Source organism: Fusarium coffeatum (assembly GCF_003316985.1).
Source record: "Fusarium coffeatum strain FIESC_28 chromosome Unknown BRIP53273_contig_123, whole genome shotgun sequence".
In the NCBI taxonomy this organism is placed as follows: Eukaryota; Fungi; Ascomycota; class Sordariomycetes; order Hypocreales; family Nectriaceae; genus Fusarium; species Fusarium coffeatum.
This window is the reverse complement of record NW_022157916.1, coordinates 72,822-96,604: the sequence shown is the minus strand read 5'-3', so window position 1 is coordinate 96,604 and position 23,783 is coordinate 72,822. Positions and strand designations below refer to the sequence as shown.

Here is a 23,783-nt window from a genome sequence, read left to right as displayed (position 1 = left end):
TGTCTTTTCCCATACAATGGTTTTTTGGTTGATGTCTTGAGATGAGTGTTAGAACTACAGTGCCTTATGTATAAGATCTGGTGTTATCTGTCCAATCAGATGCCTACTAGATGAGCAGGGACACGTTCATAGACAACTTCCTTACCGATACTCGAAAGGTTGTACATTCCGTATTCACTACATCCAATCTAATTTATGAATCTCCTGCATTATTTTCAGCTACTAAGTCTATGTATTAGGATCTTTATTTAGTGATGACCTTCAGTGGGTCGATCGCCAAAAACCTGTCTTTGCCGCCTTCGTCTCAGGCGATCTGCCAATTGCTAGTGCGGCCCGTTGCCTAGCAACTGCTTTGTTTAGGTAGGATGACCCCAGCTTAAGCGACCTACCTTATAGAACTGCAACCGTTCAAAAAGGCTCCATCCATCGTCCTTCTTCAATTCTTTGTCCGTCTTTCACTAACATCAACAGCCCATCTCACACATCCTCTTAATTATGGCTACCCGTACCATTGAGGCGCGCTTTGAGCGCATGTCCGTCAACGACGAAAACGATCCCATTGGCGACGGCTCCAAGCTCTACAGCAAGAGCAAGGTGAGTTTACCGTCACATTGCGGTGTCGTATTGTTTGCTGATAGATGTAGACTATCTCTTCGACATCAACTCATGGTGCAACCCGTCCCAACCTCTTCAAGGTCGCCCTTCAGTCACAAAGCAGTAATGCCAACGCCGCCGTAATGCTGCCATCCCAGGCTGCTCAACGAAAAGTCAACCCTGCTCCCCCCCCCTCTCCCACAAGAAAAGCCCTTCCATCGTCTTCAAGAACATCAGATGAGGCTTCCGAGGATCGAAAATCAGTCACTCTACCAGAACAAATGAGCGTCCCCAAGCAGTTCCACCTAGGCATGTTCGAAATCGGCCGCCCTCTGGGTAAAGGCAAGTTTGGACGAGTCTACCTTGCTCGAGAGAGAACAACAGGCTTCATCTGTGCCCTCAAGGTCCTCCACAAGAACGAACTGCAGGCCGGGCGGGTCGAGAAGCAGGTTCGTCGAGAGATCGAAATTCAGAGTAATCTGAGACATCCCAACATCCTTCAACTCTATGGCCATTTCCACGATAGCAAGCGAGTATTTTTGATTCTGGAATTCGCTGGCAAGGGTGAGCTGTACAAGCATCTTCGAAAAGAGAGCCGATTTCCTGAGTGGAAGGCTGCCCAGTACATTGCCCAAATGGCCTCAGCTTTACGATACCTGCACCGAAAGCATGTTATTCACCGAGACATCAAGCCCGAGAACATCTTGGTTGGCATCCACGGTGAAATCAAGATCTCGGATTTCGGATGGAGCGTGCATGCCCCCAACAACCGAAGGAAGACCATGTGCGGAACTCTTGACTACCTCCCCCCTGAGATGATCAAGCCCGGCACCTCTGATAACTTCTACAACGAAAAGGTTGACCTATGGAGTTTGGGTGTCCTGACGTATGAGTTCCTCGTGGGTGAGGCGCCTTTCGAGGATACGCCAGTAATGACCCAACGAAGGATCGCTCGTGCTGATATGTCTATCCCTACATGGGTCAGCCCTGAAGCTACGGATCTCATTAAGAAGGTACGTCTTTCCATTATACCATATACCTGTACGATCGTGCTAACAAACCGAAGCTGCTTGTGCTGGACCCTGAGAAGCGAATTCCTCTTGAGCAGATCCAACAACACCCTTGGATCATCAAACACTGCGTAAAGGGCGAGCGCGCCTCTAACCGCGAAAAGGGCCAATAACGATTTAATGAAAACCCCAACAATATGGACGAACGGATAGGGATTGGATGGCGTTTACTGGCGATTGATTAATTTGTAATATTGAAAAGCGGAACCTGACCGTTTGCATCAGTTGGCGTATAGGGTCTCCTTTTATGGCATCATCTCAGAATTGTTACGAATCGAAGAATTGCATCAGCATCTTAAAGGGGTATCATTGATAGTATTGGCGTATCCGATGGAGAGGTCATTATGTTCCATTGAGAGCGCCTCTAGCCTTGCTCGTATATCGTACACAGTTCCCAGGTAGAATACTACCACGTTACCTATAAACCTCGTCGAATGGTCTGGTATCTGCGAAGCATGAATCCCATACTGAATTGACGGCTTTTGTTGCCTCAAGGTCGTCCTTGCACGCAGTTCTGCCGACGATGGAATCGATGGCTCGCCTGCGGACGCAATTTTGGAATTGCTGTGTCAATTTCCAGTTGCCTCTGGTGAAGGCTTCCTTAGTCCATCTACATTCACCACTGAGCATTGAAGCTCGGATCTTTCGAGGCCAGTCAGTCAGTGTTCGGGCTTCTTTTGTTGGACATGCATCAACACAACTCACCTCTGTACATGCGGCGTGCTTGAGGTCTCCTGGTTTACCCACAAAGTCCACATTCTTCCATCGAAGCATATCCCAAGCATGTACCATCTCATGCGCTAGCGTATCCTCGAGATGTTTTCGGCTCTGGATTTCGTTGGCGCATATCAGGATTCCATGCTCAGGGCTGAAGCCGCCCGATTGTCGCAAAACGGTGCCATCAGCATTGAGATATGAGGGGCAGCGGCGGCAGTAAACGTTGGAAGAGTCTATTCGTCCATTGAGGTCGCGAATCTTTTCTGACATGAAGCGCACAGTGGGGGAGTATGTGAAGAGCCAATCGCGAAACTCTTCGCAGCGTTTGATGTCCTTCTCTTCCTCAACAGTGTGCACCCATTCTCGGTAGTGGAATTTGCCCTCAGGTGTCATTTGACCCGATATCATCTTGAAATAGTTCATCCATTTTGAAACTTCTGGTGAGAAACCTGTTACTGCAGGGTCATTCTGAACTCCTCTTGATGGTTGATTCGGTGCGGCTGCTGTGGCGCTGGGAGCATTTGTTTGATCAGATGACATGGCGGAAGGGCTGTGAACGATGACTCTTCGGCGAGAGTATTGGTACGGTAGCGGGATTCGGGATGTGAATTATCGACGACGGGATCTCTTTTGACCTTCTTGCCAGGGTCTTAGTCTCAGACCAGCTTGAACACAAATTCTGCCAGGGTCCGTTCTAGTCAAAGGCGGTGAAAGTGACTTCCGTACTGTACCTTCAGAAGAACGGAAAACGGGCCGGGCAGTGACTCGGAAAAGTTGACCAATCAACAACTTTTGCCAACCTATTTTGCGACTTCGGAGTCTGGGGGATACGGGGAGGGATTCTACAAGGGCGTAAAGGGCACAGATCCAATCACCTTGACCACCGAGCAACGTTTACCCAGGATCAACCTGCGCCCAGCTCTATACATCCCATCCTCGGTTCCACACTCAGAAAGCGACAAGGGCGTATGAAAATGACGAGTGAAGGCATCTTTCAGTGTAAGCATTTTCCTGATTTTTCTGTTCTTTGCTTCATTCATTTTCTTTGAATTGCGCCGTGTAAAGAGAGCCTACCTAGCCTGTCTTGCTGAATCTGTCCATATATGATATATATGTCGCTCTACGTCTATCTGTAGAGCACACATTGTCATGTGAAAGCGCCAGTCTCTACCACAGGCATTTGTTTCATACTGTTAAAGCGGCATTTAACTGACTTGTTTGTCTTTTCTTAAAATCTCGCAGTCATGAGAGGGAACGGGACAAAGTCCTTGACCATCGTTATCAAGCTTGGTGAGCATCACCCTCAACCTCAACACCAACACCAAGCTTGACTCATTCCCCACTAACATCCCGTCTTCTTTTCAGGAACGAGCTCAATTGTCGATGAAAAGACTCATGAGCCACTTCTTCCAATTCTTACTCTCATCGTTGACACGGCTGTGAAGCTCCGCAAGGATGGCCACCGAGTGGTTATTGTTTCATCGGGAGCTATCGGCGTTGGACTCCGGCGTATGGATGTAGAAAAGCGACCTAAGCATCTCGCACAGCTACAGGTTCGACCTGGTCTCTTTTTCAAACAATCAATTAAACGATTCAACTAACAACAACTCTCAGGCACTCGCCGCGATAGGCCAATGTCGATTGATGAGTCTATGGGATAGTCTGTTTACACATCTCAGGCAGCCAATTGCTCAGATTCTCCTTACTCGAAACGATATTGCAGACGTATGCTGCTCTTTCTCATTTATCGTTTGCGATTATCAACTAAAACATCACAGCGGACTAGATATTTCAATGCTCAGAACACCTTCCATGCACTCCTGGAGCAGGGTGTCATTCCCATTGTCAACGAGAATGACACTCTCGCTGTTTCCGAGATCAAGTTTGGCGACAACGATACTCTCTCTGCCATCACTGCCGCCATGATTCATGCCGACATGCTGTTCCTGATGACAGATGTTGACTGCCTGTACGACAAGAACCCTCGAAGTAACCCAGATGCCAAACCTATTGAAGTGGTTGAGGATATTGCTGCTCTCCAAGCTGATGGTAAGGACCATGTCTCTATCACGTATATTTTCATCCTACTGACTACCTGAAGTTTCGAGTGCTGGCTCATCGCTTGGAACTGGAGGCATGAGTACGAAGATTGTTGCTGCCAGACTGGGAGTTTCTGCAGGTGTTACCACCGTGATTACGAGGTCGTCTAACCCTGGAAACGTGCTCAACATCGTCCAGTACCTCCAATCAATACAACGAGGGACCACCCCTCCCAGTCCCGATGAGCGCGCTGAAGGCTTGACTAGGTCAGCGTCAGCTCTGTCACTCTCAGCCTCCAATGGCAATGGTGCCCCCTGGCCACCACTACATACCCGATTCGTCCCTGCCAACAACCCCATCCGGGACCGTCATTTCTGGCTGCTTCACACCCCCTATCCGCATGGCACCCTCTACATTGACTCAGGAGCCTATAAGGCACTTGTTGGCAAGGCTGGCCTGCTCCCTGTCGGTGTCGTTGATGTTGAGGGTAACTTTGCTCAGCAGGAAGTGGTGCGGCTCGTGACAGTCAAGCGACGATCCACTCCTGGACCAGATGGTAAGATGTGGGAGGGTACCCCTGAGGAAGTCGGCCGAGCTTTGGTCAACTATGCCGCTGCTGAGATCGCGCGGATCAAGGGAAAGCAGAGCGTGGAGATTGAGAAGATTCTTGGTTATGCTGATAGTGAGTACGTCGCTCACCGACAGCATGTTGGTTTCTTTGGAAAAGGCAGTAGACCGGTGAGTCCTGCTCAGGAGATCATTTCGGCCGTGATGGAGTAGAAGCACAGAGACGGACCAGGTAAATGGACAAAATGGGGCAAGCGAATACATTTCAACATATACAGCGCTTTGATGAAGACGATGATTATATCTACCAATCCACCAAATAATCCAAGCATGATTTGACTTGATCGCAAGTTTCTTTTTCCCTTCACTCTCAACGCCAAAGAATGATAAAAATAAACCCCAACGCCAGACGAAGTAAAACCACTTTCCACTCTAACCGGTCGCAAACAGGTTGTCTTCGTCACGGAGGTACTCTCCACAATCAGCCTGCCTGAAGCAGGTGATACCAGTAGGGTCCAGTCTTCGCGCCTCAGCGGTGCTGCGGGCTGTAACACCGAATCCGAGCGGGGTGTCGTTCATGCTGTATACCACGACTCCCTGGTGCTCAGGGCAGTCCTCGGACCAGCGGCCAACATGGGCCTTGACAACGTTGCTGCCGTAGAGGAATGGCATGGTACCGTTCTCCTTGACCCAGATCTTGTAGCGGGCGTGCTCGGCGATGATGGGGAGGGCTGTGACGTGCAGACGGAACTTGCCCGACTTGGTGAACTTGCCTACAGAAATTTGGTGATTAGATAAGATCCTTGGGAAGTCACATTTGGAGGCTATAGCATACCAAGACAGGTTCCCAGAGACAGAAGCTTCTCGCGCGCTATGGAAGTAGCTAGGTTGGCGATGGAAAGACGGACGTAAAAGACACGATCGCGAACGAGGCGGAAGACATAGCGATCAGCGTTGGGAGAGTCGTCGAGAGGCGCAATGAGGTTCTTGAGAGAGCCGCCAGTGTAGTTGGCGAGCTTCTCGAAGAGAGTCTGAGTCTCCTTTTCTGTGAGGGGGCGCATTGTGTCGGTTGTGGTTTGGAGTGGTGATTGGAAATGCTCGGGGTGGATGGGATGTTTGGATGTGTTTGACTAGTTGCGCAAAGGAAAAAAAGTTGATGGAGCGGGAACTGATAAGGAGCTTATCAGTTGGTTGGGTGGGGATGAAAATGAACATGAACGGACATGAAAGGGTCCACCTCCACTTTCACTTTCACTTCCTCCACCTTTAAGTAATGTCACGTATAAGTGAGATACCCATTTATATCAATGCCTCTGGAATGTTCAAGAAACCTTTATAATAAGTGCAGAAAAATGCACCGCAGGGCTGAAATGCTTGTTTGACTGCGGATGAGTCTTCTTGATAACCAACCTCGATCAGACATTGGCATGCTATTCACATTTGGCATCTCAATCATATTGTACCTTAAGTAAACTTTCGTTGTATTTGAAGATTGTATGTATGTCTGTTTCGTACTCAATTAAGTACCTAACTGAATCTAGAGTCATGTCATAGCTCTTGAAAAGCTGTAAGACTAATCGAATGGATCTGCCATGGGACGTACATGCAGGCCATTATCAATCCTATATCTATAGGAGAGATAATTCCCGAATCGATCAAAATCCAACCTGAACCTGCGTCCAAACTCCAGCAGTCTCGAAGGCGTCATATTGGCCGAACCTTGGATGAACTCGCGTTCAGCAATGACCAGGCCGAGGCCCGAGTTGTTGACCACTGCAAGAAGCAGTCTCAGTCTTCGGTTGGTCTCACGGCTGAGGCGGGCATACATGAGGCCAGTATAACCTTCGACGAATTCTATCTCCTCCTTCCAATCACTGGAGTGGGATAGCAAGTATTCGAGCACCTCTGGACCCAGACCATACAGCTCGTTCAGGTCATCTCTCGTATAGTGGCCCAAGGAAAAGAGCCTGTAGTCGTTCAGGATGTCCTCCCACATGTTTAATGGTGTCAGAGCATCCAGTACACCTGGGATATACCGGATATTATCCAGCCTGTTTTCGAGTTCGTCACTCGGATCCAACTTGTAGGCGTACCAAATCATGCGCCAAGCGAGATATTCCTGTTGGACTTGATCATACCCCGTAGAAGGATGTTCGGCTAGCGTCTGAACAACCAGTATTACTAACGGGAATGACCCAGAGACTGTAAGCTCAAAGTAAGAGGCACAATCCCGCTTGATGTGTCGTATCGAGCATTCTGTTATTTTTCTTCTGTTACATCTCCCAACCCACCCGCACCAATTGGATCTTGGTACGGACGGAATCCTGGGAACCGAACCTTCAGCCGCTGCTGGCGAGAAATTGATATATGACGGAGGCATGGTGTGTGAGTGCCTAGTAGGTAGATAGATACCTACGTAGTAGAAGGAGTGAACAATGTTAGGTCAGGCCAGGTCAGGTCATATTATGATATTTATAGCTGGAAATCTTGGGGAAATCCCAGTATATGAGCTTGTAGAGTTTATACGAAGCACAACTTAAACTATTGTGTTTATGACTGCTTGCTGGACGCGACAGTTGCATCCTCCAAAGTGTAATCTTGTTTCGACAGCCTGGCCTGAAGTATAAAGTCTTCTGCTCTAGTCAGCCTCCCGAGTCCTTTCGATAAGCTTTTGTGACTACTGATCTTAGGATTAGTTGATACGAGCCAGAATTGGTGTTTCAGATCAGATAATCATACTCACTGTAGCTGTCTGGACAGCATTTGTGTTCGTGGAGGGTCTAAACCATGCAGATATTAACAACGTCCTCAACGCTGTCTGAAGACTGTTGTTTACTCGATGACCTTGATTTACTTCTGACTGAAACTCATACATGTATATAACAATCCAGGGCCAAGGTGTATATGGCTTGGTGTCCTGAAGACGGTAATCTTTGAAATAGATGTTTAGCTCATAGCATCTTGATCCTACAACTTATCTCTAGTTTCAGCGTGGAACTGGAGGTCTGCCAGTTTACCTACCTACATATGGAGGTTGGAAGTTGGGTAGTGTGCCTACTAATACAACGATGCTGAGTTGATAGTTCCATGTAATTAACATGATTGGTCTATCATGGAATTCGGAGGGACCAATCTCTGATTGATAAGTGACCCTTAGGTTACCTAGTAGTAGGTACGGGATAGTGGGGTCCATTACATGTGCAGGTCGTAGCAGAAGCTCCCCACTACCCCACCACTTCATTATACATGTCGGGTACCTACTATTTACCACAACTCAAGCTCTCCAACTTGCATCTTCAACATCCCCCAAAGAACGAAGCTCTCCACCACCTTCAAGATGCATCAAAACCACATCACAGACCCTAACGAGCCGTTCCCAAAACCCCAGGCGCTTGCCTCGGCTACGACCACACATAATCAAGGCCGATTTCGCATTTCGACACGCAAGCTGCCCATCTCCAAGGCCGGCACCATCGATGCCCTCACCGAACAGATTGGCATTCCAATGCCCGAAATGATCTTTGGCGAGAACATCGTCGGAATTGAGCATCTACCTTCAGGCTGGTCCCTGAACTTTAATACCCCGGACGCTCTCGACGCCGTTGACAAGACAGATCGCCACATGCTCAAGGTCGCATACGCTCGAGACTGGGAGAGTACTAGAGAAGGCACAACACAGGGTATTAAGGAGGTTGTGAAGCCCTACGACTGGAGTTACTCAACGACGTATACTGGAAGTGTCGACCCTTCTGCCAAACAATTTGCGCCCACGGAGAACATGATTCCAATCGAGCTCTTGAAGCGTCGTGACCCAATCCTATTCTTCGACGAGGTTATGCTGTACGAGAGCGAGTTGGACGACAATGGGATAAGCATCTTCAGCGTTAAGGTTCGCGTCCACGAGAAGCGCATGCTATTGCTGTGCCGGCTATTTATGCGGCTCGATAATGTTATTCTGCGGATACGTGACACTCGGGTCTACGTTGACTTTGAGACTGATGAAGTCATTCGTGAATATTCGGCACAAGAGGAGACTTACGAGAACGTGAAGAGGGTGAGTCACCTTGGGATCGGCCCAATCTGCTTTTATGAAAGTCCCATTGCTGACTGATTCTTAGAAACTGCAGATGTCTGGTAGACTGCCCGACGATATCACTATCGCACTTCGGGACCCAAACATCCTGGCCCCATTGTTGCCATTGGTCGAGCATCGAGCGGAGGCCGTGAAGCCTGGTGCATGAGAGCACAATTGGTACGCAACAAAATGATAGGCTTGAGTGAGATGTGGAGTTACAGGAGTTCAGGACAAATTTTCATTGTACAGATTCTACAATACAGAGAGCGGGGGTAAACTCGCCAATGCAAGGGACTCTGTTGTGTGATATCAAAAAAGCTAGGTATCAAAGAGTTCATGCTGTACCTCGCCCCAGTCCGAATCTTACGTTGCCTCAAACCCATGCCCGATCAAGTGCAGTACAATACAAGTCCGAAATAGACATCATTCAGACTTTCATAAAATGCCTTAGTCCCTTGTGTGTAACTCCAGAAGCCTTGCTTGATTACAATCATCCCTAGCCCGCCCAACGCCTGCTTGACCCCGACCCGTTTTCGTCGACCTTGCTTGGTATTCCCATTCTTGTGCTTCAGTTTGCTTTCATCGCGCGAGTGGAGAAGAGCTCTGCGTAACCTCTTCAAAGTCGAGTTCCCACCTATCGACTTCTTTAAACTTCTTGGCTGCCTGTCGGAGCTCGTCTGCAGACGGTGTGCTTGAATTCTCAGCGCTCCCGTCCCCAAAAGTGTCATCAGGTAATGGCTGGAAGCGGCTATTCTCGTGCTGATCCTCGTCATCGCTGCCTCCTTCCTTCTCATTCTCTTTGTCCGATGAGCGGCGTGAGTAGGTTTGTGCATTGCGCGCTGCTTGCTTGCCAGAACCAGTTTGTTTGGGCTTCAGAGCCTGCGTTGTGCGCCCGCCTCTTGAACCTGGACGTTTTGCGCCTCCGCGACTAGTCGATCGCCCCCCACGTCTTCGACGTGAATCTCGTCCGTCAATATATGAAAGCTCGTCCTCATCCTCGCCAATTCCAGATGTATCGTGCTCTTCGTCACTCTCCGGTCCCGAAGCTCGCTGTTTCTTATAGTGGCGTTTTGGAAGCAGGCTTGTTAAATCCGCAGTTGTGACTTTAGGCGGAGGCTGTTGACGCCGGGTTGTGGCTCGCCCTCGAGACTTTTGCGCCTCAGCAAAATTAGGAGAGTGTGTGAGGGATGGAGGTGAAGAAACGTCGGAGAAGTTATCGGTGCGAACTGGAGTTATGACTGAGGGTCTTCGCCGTCTCTTGGCCAAGGTATGGATATCAGGCCAATTCGCGTCTTCGGAATCACTACTGGCCGGTAGGGCCATGAGCTCATCGTTGTTGATTGGTGTAACAGGTCGTTCAGGAAGGACGGGCGAAGGGCCGAGAGGAGATCCAAGATCCGATAGCGAGGAGTCGCTATCGCCATCCGACTCGATAATCTCGGGCGCAGGGCCCGCTTCATCAGATGCCTGATCCTCCTCTCTTTCAATCCGCGAAATCTTCTCTGGCCGTTCGCTGCTTGGAAGCGCATCCTCGCTCTTTCTTTTCCTATGTTTTGATCCTGTGGTGACATCTGGAGAGACTGGAACTTCTATTTCCAACTCGGCCTCAGGTTGTGTCCTTCGTCGATTGTTAACAGGCGTAGATTCCGCTTCAGGCGCGAAATCGTCCTCGCTCTCCGACTCTGGCTCCTGCCCCGCGGCAGTTTCTTCTGGTCGCGGCTTTCGAGCGGTTCCTAGGATACTTGGTTCTCGAGCTCGTCGCTTGAAAGCACCAAAGTGAAGTGTAGAGCTGATACTAGGTGTGTTGCCGCCGCGGCTGCTGGGTCTGATAGGAGGATCATTTCGCCCAATGATACTGGACTGGCGCGATCGGCGTCCCAAAGTGCTCATGTTGAGAGATGAATTGTCGTTTGAACGAAGTCCTATGTGCGTGCTATCATCGCCGAGTCCAAAGCTTTCGTCAAGATCAAGAAAAACGCTATCCGCCAAGTCAAGCCCGCTTGTATCCCTCCGATGTGTTGGCGTAGCTGCCGTTCGTCGCCCACCTTCAACTGAGCTACCAGAGCCGGCATCTTCGGCAGTACGACTGGTTGTGGAAGTAGGCTCCTCTCTGCCTAGCTTGTCAAGCGCCGCGTCGCGTCGTCGGTTCGCAGCAAGAACGTCTTGTTCGTTGGCAGTGCTGACGCGAGCACCTGAAGATCGTGTTGTTCGTCTGCGACCTCTCTCGGGGGACTTGGCTTGCTGTGGAAGTTGATTATCGTTGGCATCTTGCGTATCGGGTGAGGGCGATCGTGCATGAGTCTTCGCAGATTGTGCGGGCGCACCACGCGCTCGTCTGGTTCGAGGCATTGCGATTGACTATTCAGGCTTTCGGCTTCGCGGAAGGGTGATTATGAAGAGGAAACTGCCAGGTCACCTTTTGCGACTTTGGAAAAGGTCGTTTCAAGGGAGGCTCGAGGAGGTTGGTGTTGGCTGTAAGTGACCAGACGTGGGATAACCTATGATGATGATATTGTGCGGAAGAGAAACACGCCAGAGACGCGACGCGACAATTAGGTACGTACCTCACAGTAGTGGGATGACCCCACCAGAAATATTGAGCTTTGACCCGTAGGTAGAGCTTCCATCCATTCATTAATAAAACTAAGGATCAGCACGAATAATTAGGGATGTTCACTTAACCGTTTTCTGGATATCTTATGAGTATATAAATTCATTCAAAAATGATCTGGAGTCCAAAAGATTGTACATTTTCTCTATGGAAATATTCATAAAAGTCTTGACACGGCTATGGAAATAAACTTTTTCTAGTCTCATGCCTCTGTTATTGTACATACTCATCCAGTGAATTCTTCCTATCGTACATGGCGCGTAAATTGGAGTGCGGAGGTTAAATCAGAGCTTGTCCCTTGAACATACTGTTCTTGACCTCTGCAACAACATCCTTTCTGTCATCGTTGCCAACGAGCACGATGCCACGGCCTCGTCGACCCATTCGTCCAGCACGACCCAGTCGGTGGATGAAGTCAATGGTTGTATGAGGTACGTGGTAGAGAATGACGTGACGGACTGCAAGGGTGTCGATACCTCTGGAAGCCAGATCTGTAACGACCAGGACTCTCACGTTGGGTAGAGATCGCTTCTTAGCATTGAGTGTTGGTGCTGGGATTCTGAGAGGGTCTGGTGATGTGAATGTCTCCAAAACCTCGCCATGGCGCTTCTCAGGAGTATCTCTGTGGAGCGCCTCAGCATTGATTCCCTTTTCTCTCAGGTACGACGCCAGCTCTTCAGTCTTCTCACGCTCGTTGACGAAAACCATAATACGGCGTACATCAACCTCGCCCTTGACAGGACCCTCGTGGTTGGAAGCTTCACGACCAATCGAGTAAATTGCTTCAGCACAGGCAAGGTCCTTATTGTTGCGGTAAGGTTCTCTTGAGACATCAATGACTCCCAATTGAACACGACGAGGGATAGCGTGCAAGTTGGGGGTGGTAATTCGAGTCATCTTGGGATAGTTGGTGGCCAGATAGTTGTTGAGCTTTCGGGGGATGGTGGCAGAGCAGCATACAAACTGCTTCATGGATGGCATAGCTCGCTCAATGATGCTAGTTGTCACTGGAGCAAAACTTCGATCGAACAAAGAATCGGCCTCGTCGACAACCAAATGGGTCACGCGAGAAAGAATATTGGGATCCGAGTCGGCGATGGATGCAAGGAGATGAGGTGTCGAAACAATAATGTCGACTCCCCTAGGCCCATATAAGTTGCGTTGAATCTGCTGTGGCTTAAGGTCTGAAGAAAGGAGTTCTGTCTTGAACTTGGCGACGTGAGACAACGATTTCGATGTCTTTGTGACTTGATGCGCAAGCTCTGCCGTTGGCACAAGGATAACCACCTTGGGGCGGGCCATTGTAGGGTGTGGCTCATCGAACGGCTTGCCTTTGGAGTTGCCAGCCAATTGTCGCTCCTTCTCGATCTCCCATCGCTCACGGTAGGCCTTCAGCTCAGGATCCCCGGCCTCAGCCGTTTTTAAAGCATCGACTGCTGGTAGAAGGTACGCTAATGTCTTTCCAGATCCTGTCTCGGCGGCCAGAAGGAATGACCTCATCTCGTCTGTTGGTTTTTTGAGATCATCCGGAGTCTTTTGGTTCAAAAGAGCAGGGATTGCAAGTTTTTGTACAGGTGTCGGCTTGATATCGGTCATGCCCTTGAAGAGCTCTTCGTTGACGGCGACTTGCAGAGTTGGGATAAGGTCGAAATTATCGAATGATTCGTACTCGGTCATGGAATCCTTCGTCATCATTCGCTTTCCATATGAAACAGTAGCTAGCGCACGCTGCATTTTGAGCGCCTTTCGGTCATCTCCATCTCGTGTTCCCCCTCTTCGGTTATCCCTCTCTCTTGTATTGGTTCCTTTTGAATCCTTTCCTGTTAGCGGGCGTTGTCGACCAGCTCTTCGAGAAGGGTCAACATTGGCGACTCTTCTATTCATTCCGCCAAATGGACCTGGGGCCTCGCGGCGTCTTTGTCGGTCATCGCGAGATGGAGGGGCTTGGTTGACTCGATCCGATAGAACCATGCGTGAGGGGCGAGGCTTGAAGTGTTGTGAGGCCAAGCGCTGGCCTAGACATGATTGTAATGATGTTTTAACAGTAATCGTTGGCCGAGATGTGAACATGCAGAACGAGCATATCGAGTTCGTTGCGACACGCTGCATGACGGCGAGATATCGTTACGAATGGTAAGTATGGAGTAATTGGGTTGTCGCAACAAATCTTCTTGCTGGGTTTTTTCTGGTCAAATCGGCAGTCGGAGTTTTTGCACCGATCATGACAGGTACGTACCGTTGTCCCACCTTTGACGTTGGCTGATCTACCCCTAGGCTCTAGGTGAGGTAGGCATGTGAAAGTGAGGACTGAAATAGGTACTGTATGCGCAACTGTCAAGTAGATACGAGGTAAATAGGAAATATTATCAATTCATACAATGGGTTAAGTATTCGTGTCGACAAAATAGATGTGCTTCCTAGTCGCTCCTAGGCCTTGTAGGTTCCTCCTCTGCCATACCCTGGTTGATGCAGTTGCCCTTAATCCCTGTACTTCCGATGCCCTATTCCTTTATTATAATCTACCCGAAGCCAACTTGGAACCAGAACACTCCATCCACATTACCTGGCTATTCTTCCTAGTGATCAGCAGCCTGCCACCAGCCTATCCCGATAGCGACTACGAGTGCCCCCGTCGTGATAATCCTGTGCATTGCCGTTAGCGGTGTCCACGATCAGTCTCTTTGTCACTTACATGGGCACTACGCTCCCGCGAGGGGGTTGGGACGATTCTCCTGATGCCGCTTTCTTTTTTACCGTTTTCTCGCTCTTGGAATCCGATGTTGACTGGGTGTCTTGCAGTAGTTGGGCAGGCCCTGATTCAGAGGCAATGGACACTTTATGATCCACGGATTTGGGAACGGCTGGGATATTATCGGTTCGCCCATCGACCGCTTCGGGTTGCGTATCGTTCGAGATCTGTTCGGTTGTAATGGCGCTGGGTGCTTTTTCGTGCTGGGTATTCTGGGCCACAGGACTTTCAGATTGAGATGGTGACTCGCCATTGGTCTTTGCGACGGGCTTTACCTCAGAGGTCTTCATGACAACAGCTTCGTCCTCCTCGCTAGGGGGCGACTTTTGCCCAAAAACTTTGTCTCTCGAGTTGGGATTCGGTAGAGACACAATAGGAGGGCCCTGCGGTTGTCTATTGGTAGGAGGTTTAGGCTCCTCTTCTATCGATCCTAGAGATACTGCCGAGCGCGTTCTACCGAAGCTGTGAGAAGGCCTGCTATCACGTCTTCTGGTAATGGTAGGACTAAAAGACGCAGGGGACAAGCACAAGTCATCGCTAGAATCCAGGCTGGTTCTTCGAGACGAGATTACACGAGGTGACGAGGGGATGTCCTCGAGGTGAGTCTGATCTTCTCCGAGATGGGTTTGGATGGAGCGGATGGCACCGAAAATCGACCCTCGGTCGGAGGGAAAGCTTTCGAGGGTCGGATCGTTAACGTCGACTTCGGCCGCCTTGTCGCGCATCGTTTTGACTTTCGAAGTCCGTCCTGGGCTATTGTTTGTGACTGTAGTATTGTCGGGTTCTGCGCCTTCTCCGAAATCATAAGCACCCAAGCACTCATGAGCAAACAACGGCATTTTCATTTCTTCAGATTCATCTTTAGAATCGTCGGCAAGCGATTCATGGGCAAAGAGGGGCGTCTTAAAATCCTCTGGGCCGTCGTCCTTGGCATCGTTACCCATAGATTCGTGCGCGAATAAGGGTATCTTGTTTTCTTCTGTATCGTCTTCGAAGTCTTCATCAGCATCGGCACCTGGCGATTCGTGTGCAAATAGAGGCGCTTTAGTGTCTTCACTGGTCTCATCGGTACTGTTCGCTTCCAAAGGTGCTCCACTTGTCTGTGTAGCTGGGTTCAGCTTGATCGCCGGTGTATCAATGCCTGCCGGAGAAATGTGTTCTTCTGCCGGTGTCTCTACGCGTACGACATTGTTCTCATTGCCGGAGTCATCGGTTGCTGTGATATCTTATTAGGAAAAGTTGGAGACACTAACTCTCTTGGACGTACCTGTGGGATAGTTCTCAGCCAGAACCCACCAATTATCATGGCCTATACGAAGCTTGAATTGGTAGTCCTGTTGGGGTTCGAGCATAACTTCAGACTGGAATGTGTGCTCGCCATCTTGGTCAGTTGTATATCCCATCTCTTGGAGTTGCCATTGCGGATCGGAGAAGGAGCCTGCAAGGAAAACTGGAGGTGCAGTTCCAGGCTTCTTGTAGGTGATGGCGAATGGTGTCTTGGGCGACATTGCAAGGTTTGATGCGCTGTTATTATAAGTAACCCGCAACTTGACGCAAATACGGCTGAGGAGCTCACCTGAGTTAGCCGTCAAAGATTGTGCAGAGACGAGGCGCGATTAGAGTGAGGAAATGATAGGTTTTGATTAGTAAAAAGTGTTGGAATTGATGCTGTGGTAGTAGTTCGACCGCGTGAGAATCGAACGATGAGCAGGGGTAGCTATACCACTACTGAGGAGCTGCGATGGTCCAAGGATCACTATAAAAGCATCACAGCGCATTGACGATGTATCGTAGGAGGCGACAAACGAAGGTAAGGTGAGAAATTGAGATAGAAAGATGCGAAATGAGGAGACGCAAGATGAGGTGTAGGATGACGAAAGATGAAGATTGTATCGAAGGTTAAATGTGAGGAGGAGAATAGGTACAGTATGAGGGAGGAGGCGGCGGGATGACGACAGGTCAATGCAACACCAGCCTTGGGGTCAAGGTCAATGACAATCAAGACCGAGGTTTATGGACGCACGAATAGGATGACTTTTGGAAGAAGAGAAGATTGATTGATCCGGTTCGGGTTGACTTGACTTGGCACGAGAAAATAAGGGAAGAGAAGACAGACAGTTCCTACCTGAAGCTTGCCGTTGGGGTCAAACACGTGAGACTGAGTCGATTGACTTTTACAGGTTACTTTTAGTACGACCGAGGATACCAAGACCTGGCCAAGGACGGACGTCATGAAGGGAGGGGACGAGGAGGAGGAGAAACTTTGCGTTGAGATTAAAGTAGAAAGAGACCCGAATTTTGATACGATCAACTTTCAACGGTTTTACAGATGCAATGTCGTCATTTGACTTGATATAAATATTTATGTATTCCTGATGTCGCAACCCATGCCTCCCTCATCTCATATTGGTGTTGAAAGACCTGATGCAGTTCAGTCTGGGGTTAATCACGATCTGCAGAAATGGGCCCAGCACAGTACCAATTAGCTTTGGTGCCTTGTTTGGTAGCTGCAGATCAGCAGCAGCGGGCAGTTGATAGCTGCTACCTTAAGGACCTACAGGACAAGGACAGTACCTCAATTGTACTGTGCAGTGACACTTAAGCAGCGTCATCAATTCTATGGTTATTGTTGGGAACACTTATCAGATCATTCCTTACCTCCAAGTTCATGCACGTCAACAAGGAAAATATCAGCAATTACCCGTAGGCGGACTCTTCCTCTCCATTGTGAAACCATCTCTCTCCTCATGATATGGGTCTCTAGAAAAAGGTGAACCGTGCGCCCCCGCATTCCAACCGTTTCCATGATGGTGCATATTCAAAAATAACGCCAACTCATGGTCAGTCGTCGGGCCGGCGAGAACATACTGTAGATAAGAAATGAAATAACTTGGTCACTCTATGCGAGCTTGGAGTAGCAACTAGGTAGGCTGCTTCATTTCTTAACACCCTCAGCTTTGGAGGACAATTACTTTCTTACTCAGTAGACAATCCATCTTCTCTTCCTCTCACATCAAAAGCCGCATATGAAACCCAATGCATCTCAACAGATCTACCATTCCATAAAGTTTATGGCTCACGACGTCTAACTTATATCTGTCCTGTCGGCCTATTCTCGAGTTCACTCACTATTAAAGTCCAGTACAGCCTCTATCCATAGGCGCTAAGAACATAATGGCCCCACTCTCCCGGAGGCTCTGCCTCTTGGACATGGCCCCACCGGGAAGTGGATGAAATCTTTCATGAACACCCCTAACAAAAAAATTACTAGCCTAGGTAGCCAACTTCTGACCTCATCGTTCGCAGCGCATATATTCGCAAACAGCCTAATCCATAACATACAGAAGCAACGCATCCGGCTCTTGAGCTCTGAACCGAACCCCGCTCCAGGAATACTTTCCTCTCAATTCTTCCATTCTCGCAAATAATCATCATCCTCGACTACGACTTTGCTTTGCTGCACAGCATCACCCATAACGATAGAAACAATGTCTATTCCACCTCAACTCATCCGCGTGAAGCGCAAGCGCGACGACGAGTCTCCCGTGACTTTCCTCCGTATGCTCTCTAATCGGCCTTTATCATTCCATCTTCTAACGCCTTTCAGAGTTCGATGAGGGTGCGAAACGCCATAGAAACGACAGCAATTGGGTCTATCAGAGACGACACCCCGGACCTCAGTCTCCAACAACAGAAGTTCCCAGTCCATCTTACCGTGATGCGAAACCAGTTATTCATGTCTGCGGTCCTGGAAATGATGCGCCCGAAGCAAAGAAAAATGACACTCCCGCCGTGGGTGTCGCACCAACCTCAACCTCAGACCCAAAAGCAGTAGACCCGGCCAACATCCCCGAACACAGACGTTTCCATATCTCAAGAAAGATGATGATGGCTTCAGGTGCGGTGCAAACCCCTGGTACTGGCGTCAACAAGCGACCGCGCTACGGGCCTGCTGTCTTCGTTGAACGAAGTCGTGCCAAGGCCAGTCAACGAGCATCGAAAGTCCGAGAGTCTATCAAAGAATCAGTATCACTGCCTGCTGGTCAGCAGATCCCAGGCATAACTATGTCCGCAGGCAATACATCTGAGACCAAGCCCTCGGACGAACAACCGCAACAAGAGCGACGCTTGAAGAAACCAGCAGCGAGGAGCAGGCAGCCTTCTCCCTTACCAGATGCCAACTCTCGAACTCCTCTACCAACCTCAATTTTGAATCCTCATAACCAGGATATGTCCAGGATGGCGGCTGACATGAACGACTGGGTTATGAAAGAGATCGGCGCCAACCTCCAGGAGATGGAACAGGAAAAGCAAAGGACAACCAGATTTAAGCCCAAGGCTCCAGCCAAGAGATACCAAGAGCGTCACCCAGAAGCGGCCACTAGCAATACAGAATCCAACGACGTGGACATGACCACGGGCGATACGAGCGACATGGAGGATGACGACGACTGGGTCATCGAGGAGTACGTTCGTATCCCTGCGCATGCCATGACAGTCAACGTGGCACCAACGGATGTCGGTGTGCTGGTACTCGATGGCAAGGAAGAGAGTAATTTATTCTTCGGACCTGACCGAGACGAAGATGAAGAACTCGATGAGGACGAGGAGGATGAAAATGGTGAGTCACTCTATTCCTAGCCTACACCACCCAGTGTGAAGATTCTACTCAAGACAAAAGGCTGATACCAACCCCTCCCTAGCTGAAAACTATTACACGGCAGATTACCCAGAGGATGAGGTGGAGTCAGATGATGAATATGGGCGCCATCCGTATGGTTATCGCAACGGCAATGCCTCCGATGATGAGGAGTTTGACAACATATACTACGACGAGAGCGACAATGACATGGTCCTTGACGGAGACAACGACGACGATACCACCATGGCTCGTATAAGGACCTATATGAAACGAAGCCGTGCTTTTCAGTAGAGCAGACTAGTCTAAAGATTTTGGGGCGTCGGACTTTCAGCCCGCAGAGCAGCAAATCGACATGGCACTACACCCTCACATGTAGATCTAGCACCAACAGACAGTGCTCAATCGCCAGAAACTCTTCTTTATTCCTTTATTCTTCGGACCCTTGGTTGTGTAAGCCACAACGGCGTGCCCCTGAGGGCATGACACCATCGTCATTCGTCACGCTAGCCGAACGTGCATATCAATCAACCACCAACAATACAAGCAACACTCCAAATCCGGAATGGCCGTCCATCCTTCATCGAATGAATAGACCCGGTAGCATCTAGCACACAGTGAAGGGATTTTGGTTGTTTGCTCTTTGGGAATGCGGGTGTGGAGGTGTACACAGCAATTACGTTCTCGAGACAATGGCTGGTTTGTGCTCCCAGCGTTCTATTTCCCGATGTGTAAAGAGGCAGATCGGTGAAGGGGATCACATATTCCCATCTTCCCGGGGAAGGATTCCTACATTTCCTCAACGCCTAGCTACATTATCCTCCATGCACGTGCCCAAAGCATCCTGACTTTTCAGCCCTGCACTAACGGGTTGTCCCGTTTCCCCTTCATCTTCATGTTTGTCCTCGCCTTATAACACAGACGCGAATGCCGAATACTAAATTGACTCGAGTGCTTGGCAATTGCTTGTCTCCATGGAATCATAGAAACAGTGGCCACGGTATGCCAAGCTGCGATGCCTTGACATCATCTACACTGTACTGACTTTCCTTGTTTACAGACGCCAATGAGGACGCCAGACACTTTGAGTAGAACCCTCTTGCCAAGACGTAGAAAATATAATGTATCTTTGATGATATTAACAAATAGGAATTTTACATACCCACTGTTCCCAGGCAACGCCCCCTTCTGTCCCAATCCGTTTCTCTCATTATTTTGGGTAATTCATCGTGAACCATCTAGTAGTACAAGGTACAGTAACAATAGCAGTACCTTAGCCCGATCATCTTCTGGCACCCTTTCAACCAATACCTATCCTACCTTGATACTATTTCGCCCTGTTGCCACCTCTTTCTAGTGTATTGAGGTTGCGTTTTGAGGCCGCTGATAGTCATCTAAAATGTTCTGATGAAAGAGAATGTGCAATGAAATATAAGCGTATGACAAAAGAAAGCTAGTTACATGTTCGAGGGTATGATAGACATGTGATACGTGATATTCGTGTCGTCGGAAATTCGGTCGTTTGCAGGCGTGGTATAGAAGCCCGTGTAAAAAGGCAGAACGATTCGCTTCATAAACAATGTGGTCAATGCCACTTTATCCGTGTTTTCGCCGTTGGATCATGCAAAATGCGATTTTGTGGCTACTTCTTGAGCTTGATAGCAGGATCATTTTGCTCATCATAGCTTGAGGCGACGCTGCTCCTTTCTTCGACGTCGCTCTCGCCTCTCGCGATATTGCATAGCCCTCTTTGCAGCTATGATTTGTATTAGCTTCATGGTCTACTGTGACAAGCAAGCAAATGATACGCACCCCAGTCGCTGGACTTGAATTTGATCTCAGGGTCAACCCAAGAGTAGTGAATAGCCCTCTCGGGGTATCGCTGGGCGAGACCAAGTGGTTCTGCGGGTTTATCCTGGCTATCACGTTCACGACACTTGATGCTGACATGCTGTGGTTCGAGGTCGTCCTCATTATCGAAGCAGAGCCAACCCTCCTGATCCCAAATAGGTATGCGCTGGTTCATACGGTAGTACCAGGCTTGGAGACCTTGGACAGTACGCTCGGGTGTGCTGCCGAATCGAGCGGCAAACTCTTGCTTGATTTGTTGCCATTTCATTTTCTTGTCGTGCCAGGCATAGATGATATAGTCGCCCTCCTCTGTCGTATACTTCTGATTAATGTGACGGCTCTCGCCTCCCTCAGGAGGTGGACTCGGGTAGCAGCTCATGCCAGGTAGACCCTGAAGTGATGGACTGCCATATCCATAGTACGTATCCTGGTTGCCGAAGCTGCTTAGAGATTGCCGTGAATAGTCGACAGCGAAAGGGTGCTGGACAGGCAAGGCGATGGTCCCTCGCCTAGAGTTAGACTGTTCACTGGTTGTGTCTTCGGCGGCGCGGCTTCTGGCAGACCATGAGGGCTGAGGTTGTGTGATAGATTTCAGAGGTTCAAGAACGGTCGGGTTGCGAGAGAGTCCAAGGAGTGGAGATGGTACGGCCTCGCTCTTCACGGGCCCATGTGCTCTAATGAGCTCCTCTACACCTTGATCAAACTCTCCCAAGCTGGGAAGTTTCACCGGCGAGCTCACTTCGGTAGATACGACATTGCGTAGCCCGGGAAGACTTGTGAACTCTTCAGGTGTTGTCAGTTACCATTTACTAGATCAATATAACAGACCGTATATATAAAAGCCATGACTTACCCTCGATCTTTACCCTCGGACTTCCAGAAGTTGAGCCTGGTGGGGTTTGTGGTTGACTTGTACGTTGGTAGGTGTGTGTCGGGTTTGGGGTGTTCCCAAAAGGTCTCTGAGTTGTGCCCTCCATAGTGAGGAATGGATGAGTACTCATGTTGATAGCCGTGACACAATAAGCAGATAGGACGATGTAAATGGTCCTGGCCGATTGTTATGATCCAGAGTTGTTTGTTATGATTCAGGTGGAAATAGTTCGCCTCTTGAAGTGGTATCAGGGAGGCGTCAGACGGTAGTTGAGATTTTTGGAGGCTGGCGGAAGGGCAGAGACAAGCCGAGACTAAATGCGCCTTCGTTAACAGGATTTAAGTAAGGGGCGGAGGGCGAGGGAAGCGACGTGAGTAAAGAAGGGAGGATTTGTGCCAGGAATACGTATTGAAAATGCGGGTACCTTTTCAAAATATAAACGTCTTGATGAGAGGGGATTTAACTCTCTTGTATCCGAATGGCGATCCGTTTAGGGTCGATGGATAGGTTGGTAGGGTCAGGGATTGTTTGATCGTTTTGCTAATGCAAGTTCTCCATTCCTATTCTTTTGTTTGGTACCTGAGCCGTCGGGGATAAGCCAACATCAAAGGAAGATGAGATGAGTGATTGTCTCGACTTATGAAGGGGTCTGTGTGCCACCCCTGCTCGACAAGATAGACGCTACCAACAGTCCAACTTGGCGTCAGGCAAAGCGCCTCTTCTGGGAGACACACTCCCCGCCATCAGAGGAGATAAGGTGGAGCGAAGAAGCAAAGGTATCAGCCGGGATCATATCCGTACCTGCGGCCATAATGACAACTTCTTTGCGGGTCGGAGCACCGCCCCTACGTCGGAGAGTGTCCTGTCAGCACCTGTAGATACCTAGGACATCCGCCCGCACCGGGACGATCATCCTGTTTTACCATGCCGTTTTCCACAGGCTGCTTCATCGCCATCTCTGGTGGGGCATATGAAGCCGCGTATCGTATGTATGATGCATTCAAACAGGTTGGACACAAGGTATTAGAATCGAGCCCACCCAGGAGCATTTTATCAGATGACATTGCACCGAGGATCGAGCTCTCAGTATAGTCTCTCATTTCCAAGCTGAGAAGCGTAGGCAAATGCTTTCAAAAACAAGCAAAATGGAACGGGCAAAGTACCCGTTCTGAAGCTTCCAGGAAGCCCCGTGGGACCCGTATCGCGTGGAAGCAAGGGGAGGATTTGAGCGGAGTAGATCATCCCGTAATAACCGTAGGCAGGTACACAGGTAGAGTCCAGATCTTAGCTCACAGCACGATGCCTCTCATCCTTGAAGCAAGCAATTCAGAAGGAAAGCGAGATTACTAGTCAAGACTTGTCCCAAAAGGTATTGTCGCGAAACCTTGTTGTTTCTGACAACTATCCATCTATTTGACTTGGGCTGACTGAGGTTATTATCGAGCACTGTGGATGTGCTAGGCACCCCGGCGCTTCTTGTGACTTACACTGACCCAAATAACGTAAGTAGCCGTTCATTCGAGATCGCGTTAAGCCGAATTTGCACTGTCCGGGGCAAACCCTGTTGCTTAGATCCCAGACAGATCTCGCTTGAGGTGGGCGCAAATGGGATTGGGCCGGGGTCAGCAGCCTGGGGTTGCCACTGTGCTGGTGCATCCAGTCTGGACCAATCCCCTACTGCATAGGGTGCCATAAGTAGCAGGCTAGCTCGTAGAGATTGTGTTTGCTCGTACAGTAATAACTTGATATAGTGCTGGTTGGTTGCAAAACAGTAGCGCGTGCGCCTCAACCGTTCCGCCGGGTCAAGCTGGGGGTGTGTCTTTTTTTGCAATATTCTTTTTTTTTCTCCTCCAAATCGTCTGTTGCCGACAAATAGCCTACTTCAGACGGCACCCAGTCAAATTCCGATATCCAGCGTCGGCTGCCAGACAAATCGATTCCCACATGGAGTCGAAAACCCTACTTCATGGCTGCCCCGGGCAAACTGGGTTGTGTATTG

General features: G+C 49.3%; 11 protein-coding genes across 11 annotated transcripts; 4 read left to right on the top strand and 7 right to left on the bottom strand.

The window, feature by feature from the left end:
* Nucleotides 1-495: 495 nt before the first annotated feature.
* On the top strand, nucleotides 496-1,777 carry FIESC28_05748 (uncharacterized protein; the record flags this gene model as incomplete). Its single annotated transcript, XM_031159893.1, has 3 exons — nucleotides 496-594; nucleotides 645-1,607; nucleotides 1,661-1,777. 3 exons carry the CDS (start codon nucleotides 496-498, stop codon nucleotides 1,775-1,777), a joined length of 1,179 nt encoding a protein of 392 aa, XP_031016056.1.
* Nucleotides 1,778-2,078: 301 nt separating this feature from the next.
* Nucleotides 2,079-2,921, bottom strand: FIESC28_05747 (uncharacterized protein; the record flags this gene model as incomplete). The annotated part of the gene is made up of 1 exon (XM_031159892.1): nucleotides 2,079-2,921. The coding sequence occupies one exon, from the start codon at nucleotides 2,919-2,921 to the stop codon at nucleotides 2,079-2,081; it is 843 nt and encodes a 280-aa protein (XP_031016055.1).
* Nucleotides 2,922-3,625: 704 nt separating this feature from the next.
* On the top strand, nucleotides 3,626-5,201 carry FIESC28_05746 (uncharacterized protein; the record flags this gene model as incomplete). The annotated part of the gene is made up of 5 exons (XM_031159891.1): nucleotides 3,626-3,671; nucleotides 3,747-3,934; nucleotides 3,996-4,106; nucleotides 4,160-4,430; nucleotides 4,483-5,201. The coding sequence occupies 5 exons, from the start codon at nucleotides 3,626-3,628 to the stop codon at nucleotides 5,199-5,201; spliced, it is 1,335 nt and encodes a 444-aa protein (XP_031016054.1).
* Nucleotides 5,202-5,420: 219 nt separating this feature from the next.
* Nucleotides 5,421-6,049, bottom strand: FIESC28_05745 (uncharacterized protein; the record flags this gene model as incomplete). Its single annotated transcript, XM_031159890.1, has 2 exons — nucleotides 5,421-5,761; nucleotides 5,824-6,049. The coding sequence occupies 2 exons, from the start codon at nucleotides 6,047-6,049 to the stop codon at nucleotides 5,421-5,423; spliced, it is 567 nt and encodes a 188-aa protein (XP_031016053.1).
* A 512-nt stretch (nucleotides 6,050-6,561) lies between these two features.
* FIESC28_05744 (uncharacterized protein) lies at nucleotides 6,562-6,984 on the bottom strand (the record flags this gene model as incomplete). The annotated part of the gene is made up of 1 exon (XM_031159889.1): nucleotides 6,562-6,984. One exon carries the CDS (start codon nucleotides 6,982-6,984, stop codon nucleotides 6,562-6,564), a length of 423 nt encoding a protein of 140 aa, XP_031016052.1.
* A 1,341-nt stretch (nucleotides 6,985-8,325) lies between these two features.
* On the top strand, nucleotides 8,326-9,229 carry FIESC28_05743 (uncharacterized protein; the record flags this gene model as incomplete). The annotated part of the gene is made up of 2 exons (XM_031159888.1): nucleotides 8,326-9,042; nucleotides 9,107-9,229. The coding sequence occupies 2 exons, from the start codon at nucleotides 8,326-8,328 to the stop codon at nucleotides 9,227-9,229; spliced, it is 840 nt and encodes a 279-aa protein (XP_031016051.1).
* Nucleotides 9,230-9,642: 413 nt separating this feature from the next.
* On the bottom strand, nucleotides 9,643-11,412 carry FIESC28_05742 (uncharacterized protein; the record flags this gene model as incomplete). The annotated part of the gene is made up of 1 exon (XM_031159887.1): nucleotides 9,643-11,412. One exon carries the CDS (start codon nucleotides 11,410-11,412, stop codon nucleotides 9,643-9,645), a length of 1,770 nt encoding a protein of 589 aa, XP_031016050.1.
* Nucleotides 11,413-11,953: 541 nt separating this feature from the next.
* FIESC28_05741 (uncharacterized protein) lies at nucleotides 11,954-13,783 on the bottom strand (the record flags this gene model as incomplete). The annotated part of the gene is made up of 1 exon (XM_031159886.1): nucleotides 11,954-13,783. One exon carries the CDS (start codon nucleotides 13,781-13,783, stop codon nucleotides 11,954-11,956), a length of 1,830 nt encoding a protein of 609 aa, XP_031016049.1.
* A 467-nt stretch (nucleotides 13,784-14,250) lies between these two features.
* Nucleotides 14,251-15,931, bottom strand: FIESC28_05740 (uncharacterized protein; the record flags this gene model as incomplete). The annotated part of the gene is made up of 3 exons (XM_031159885.1): nucleotides 14,251-14,317; nucleotides 14,367-15,639; nucleotides 15,691-15,931. The coding sequence occupies 3 exons, from the start codon at nucleotides 15,929-15,931 to the stop codon at nucleotides 14,251-14,253; spliced, it is 1,581 nt and encodes a 526-aa protein (XP_031016048.1).
* Nucleotides 15,932-17,911: 1,980 nt separating this feature from the next.
* Nucleotides 17,912-19,356, top strand: FIESC28_05739 (uncharacterized protein; the record flags this gene model as incomplete). The annotated part of the gene is made up of 3 exons (XM_031159884.1): nucleotides 17,912-17,981; nucleotides 18,031-19,044; nucleotides 19,127-19,356. 3 exons carry the CDS (start codon nucleotides 17,912-17,914, stop codon nucleotides 19,354-19,356), a joined length of 1,314 nt encoding a protein of 437 aa, XP_031016047.1.
* Nucleotides 19,357-20,741: 1,385 nt separating this feature from the next.
* Nucleotides 20,742-21,890, bottom strand: FIESC28_05738 (uncharacterized protein; the record flags this gene model as incomplete). Its single annotated transcript, XM_031159883.1, has 3 exons — nucleotides 20,742-20,818; nucleotides 20,875-21,696; nucleotides 21,767-21,890. 3 exons carry the CDS (start codon nucleotides 21,888-21,890, stop codon nucleotides 20,742-20,744), a joined length of 1,023 nt encoding a protein of 340 aa, XP_031016046.1.
* Between the last annotated feature and the right edge of the window lie 1,893 nt (nucleotides 21,891-23,783).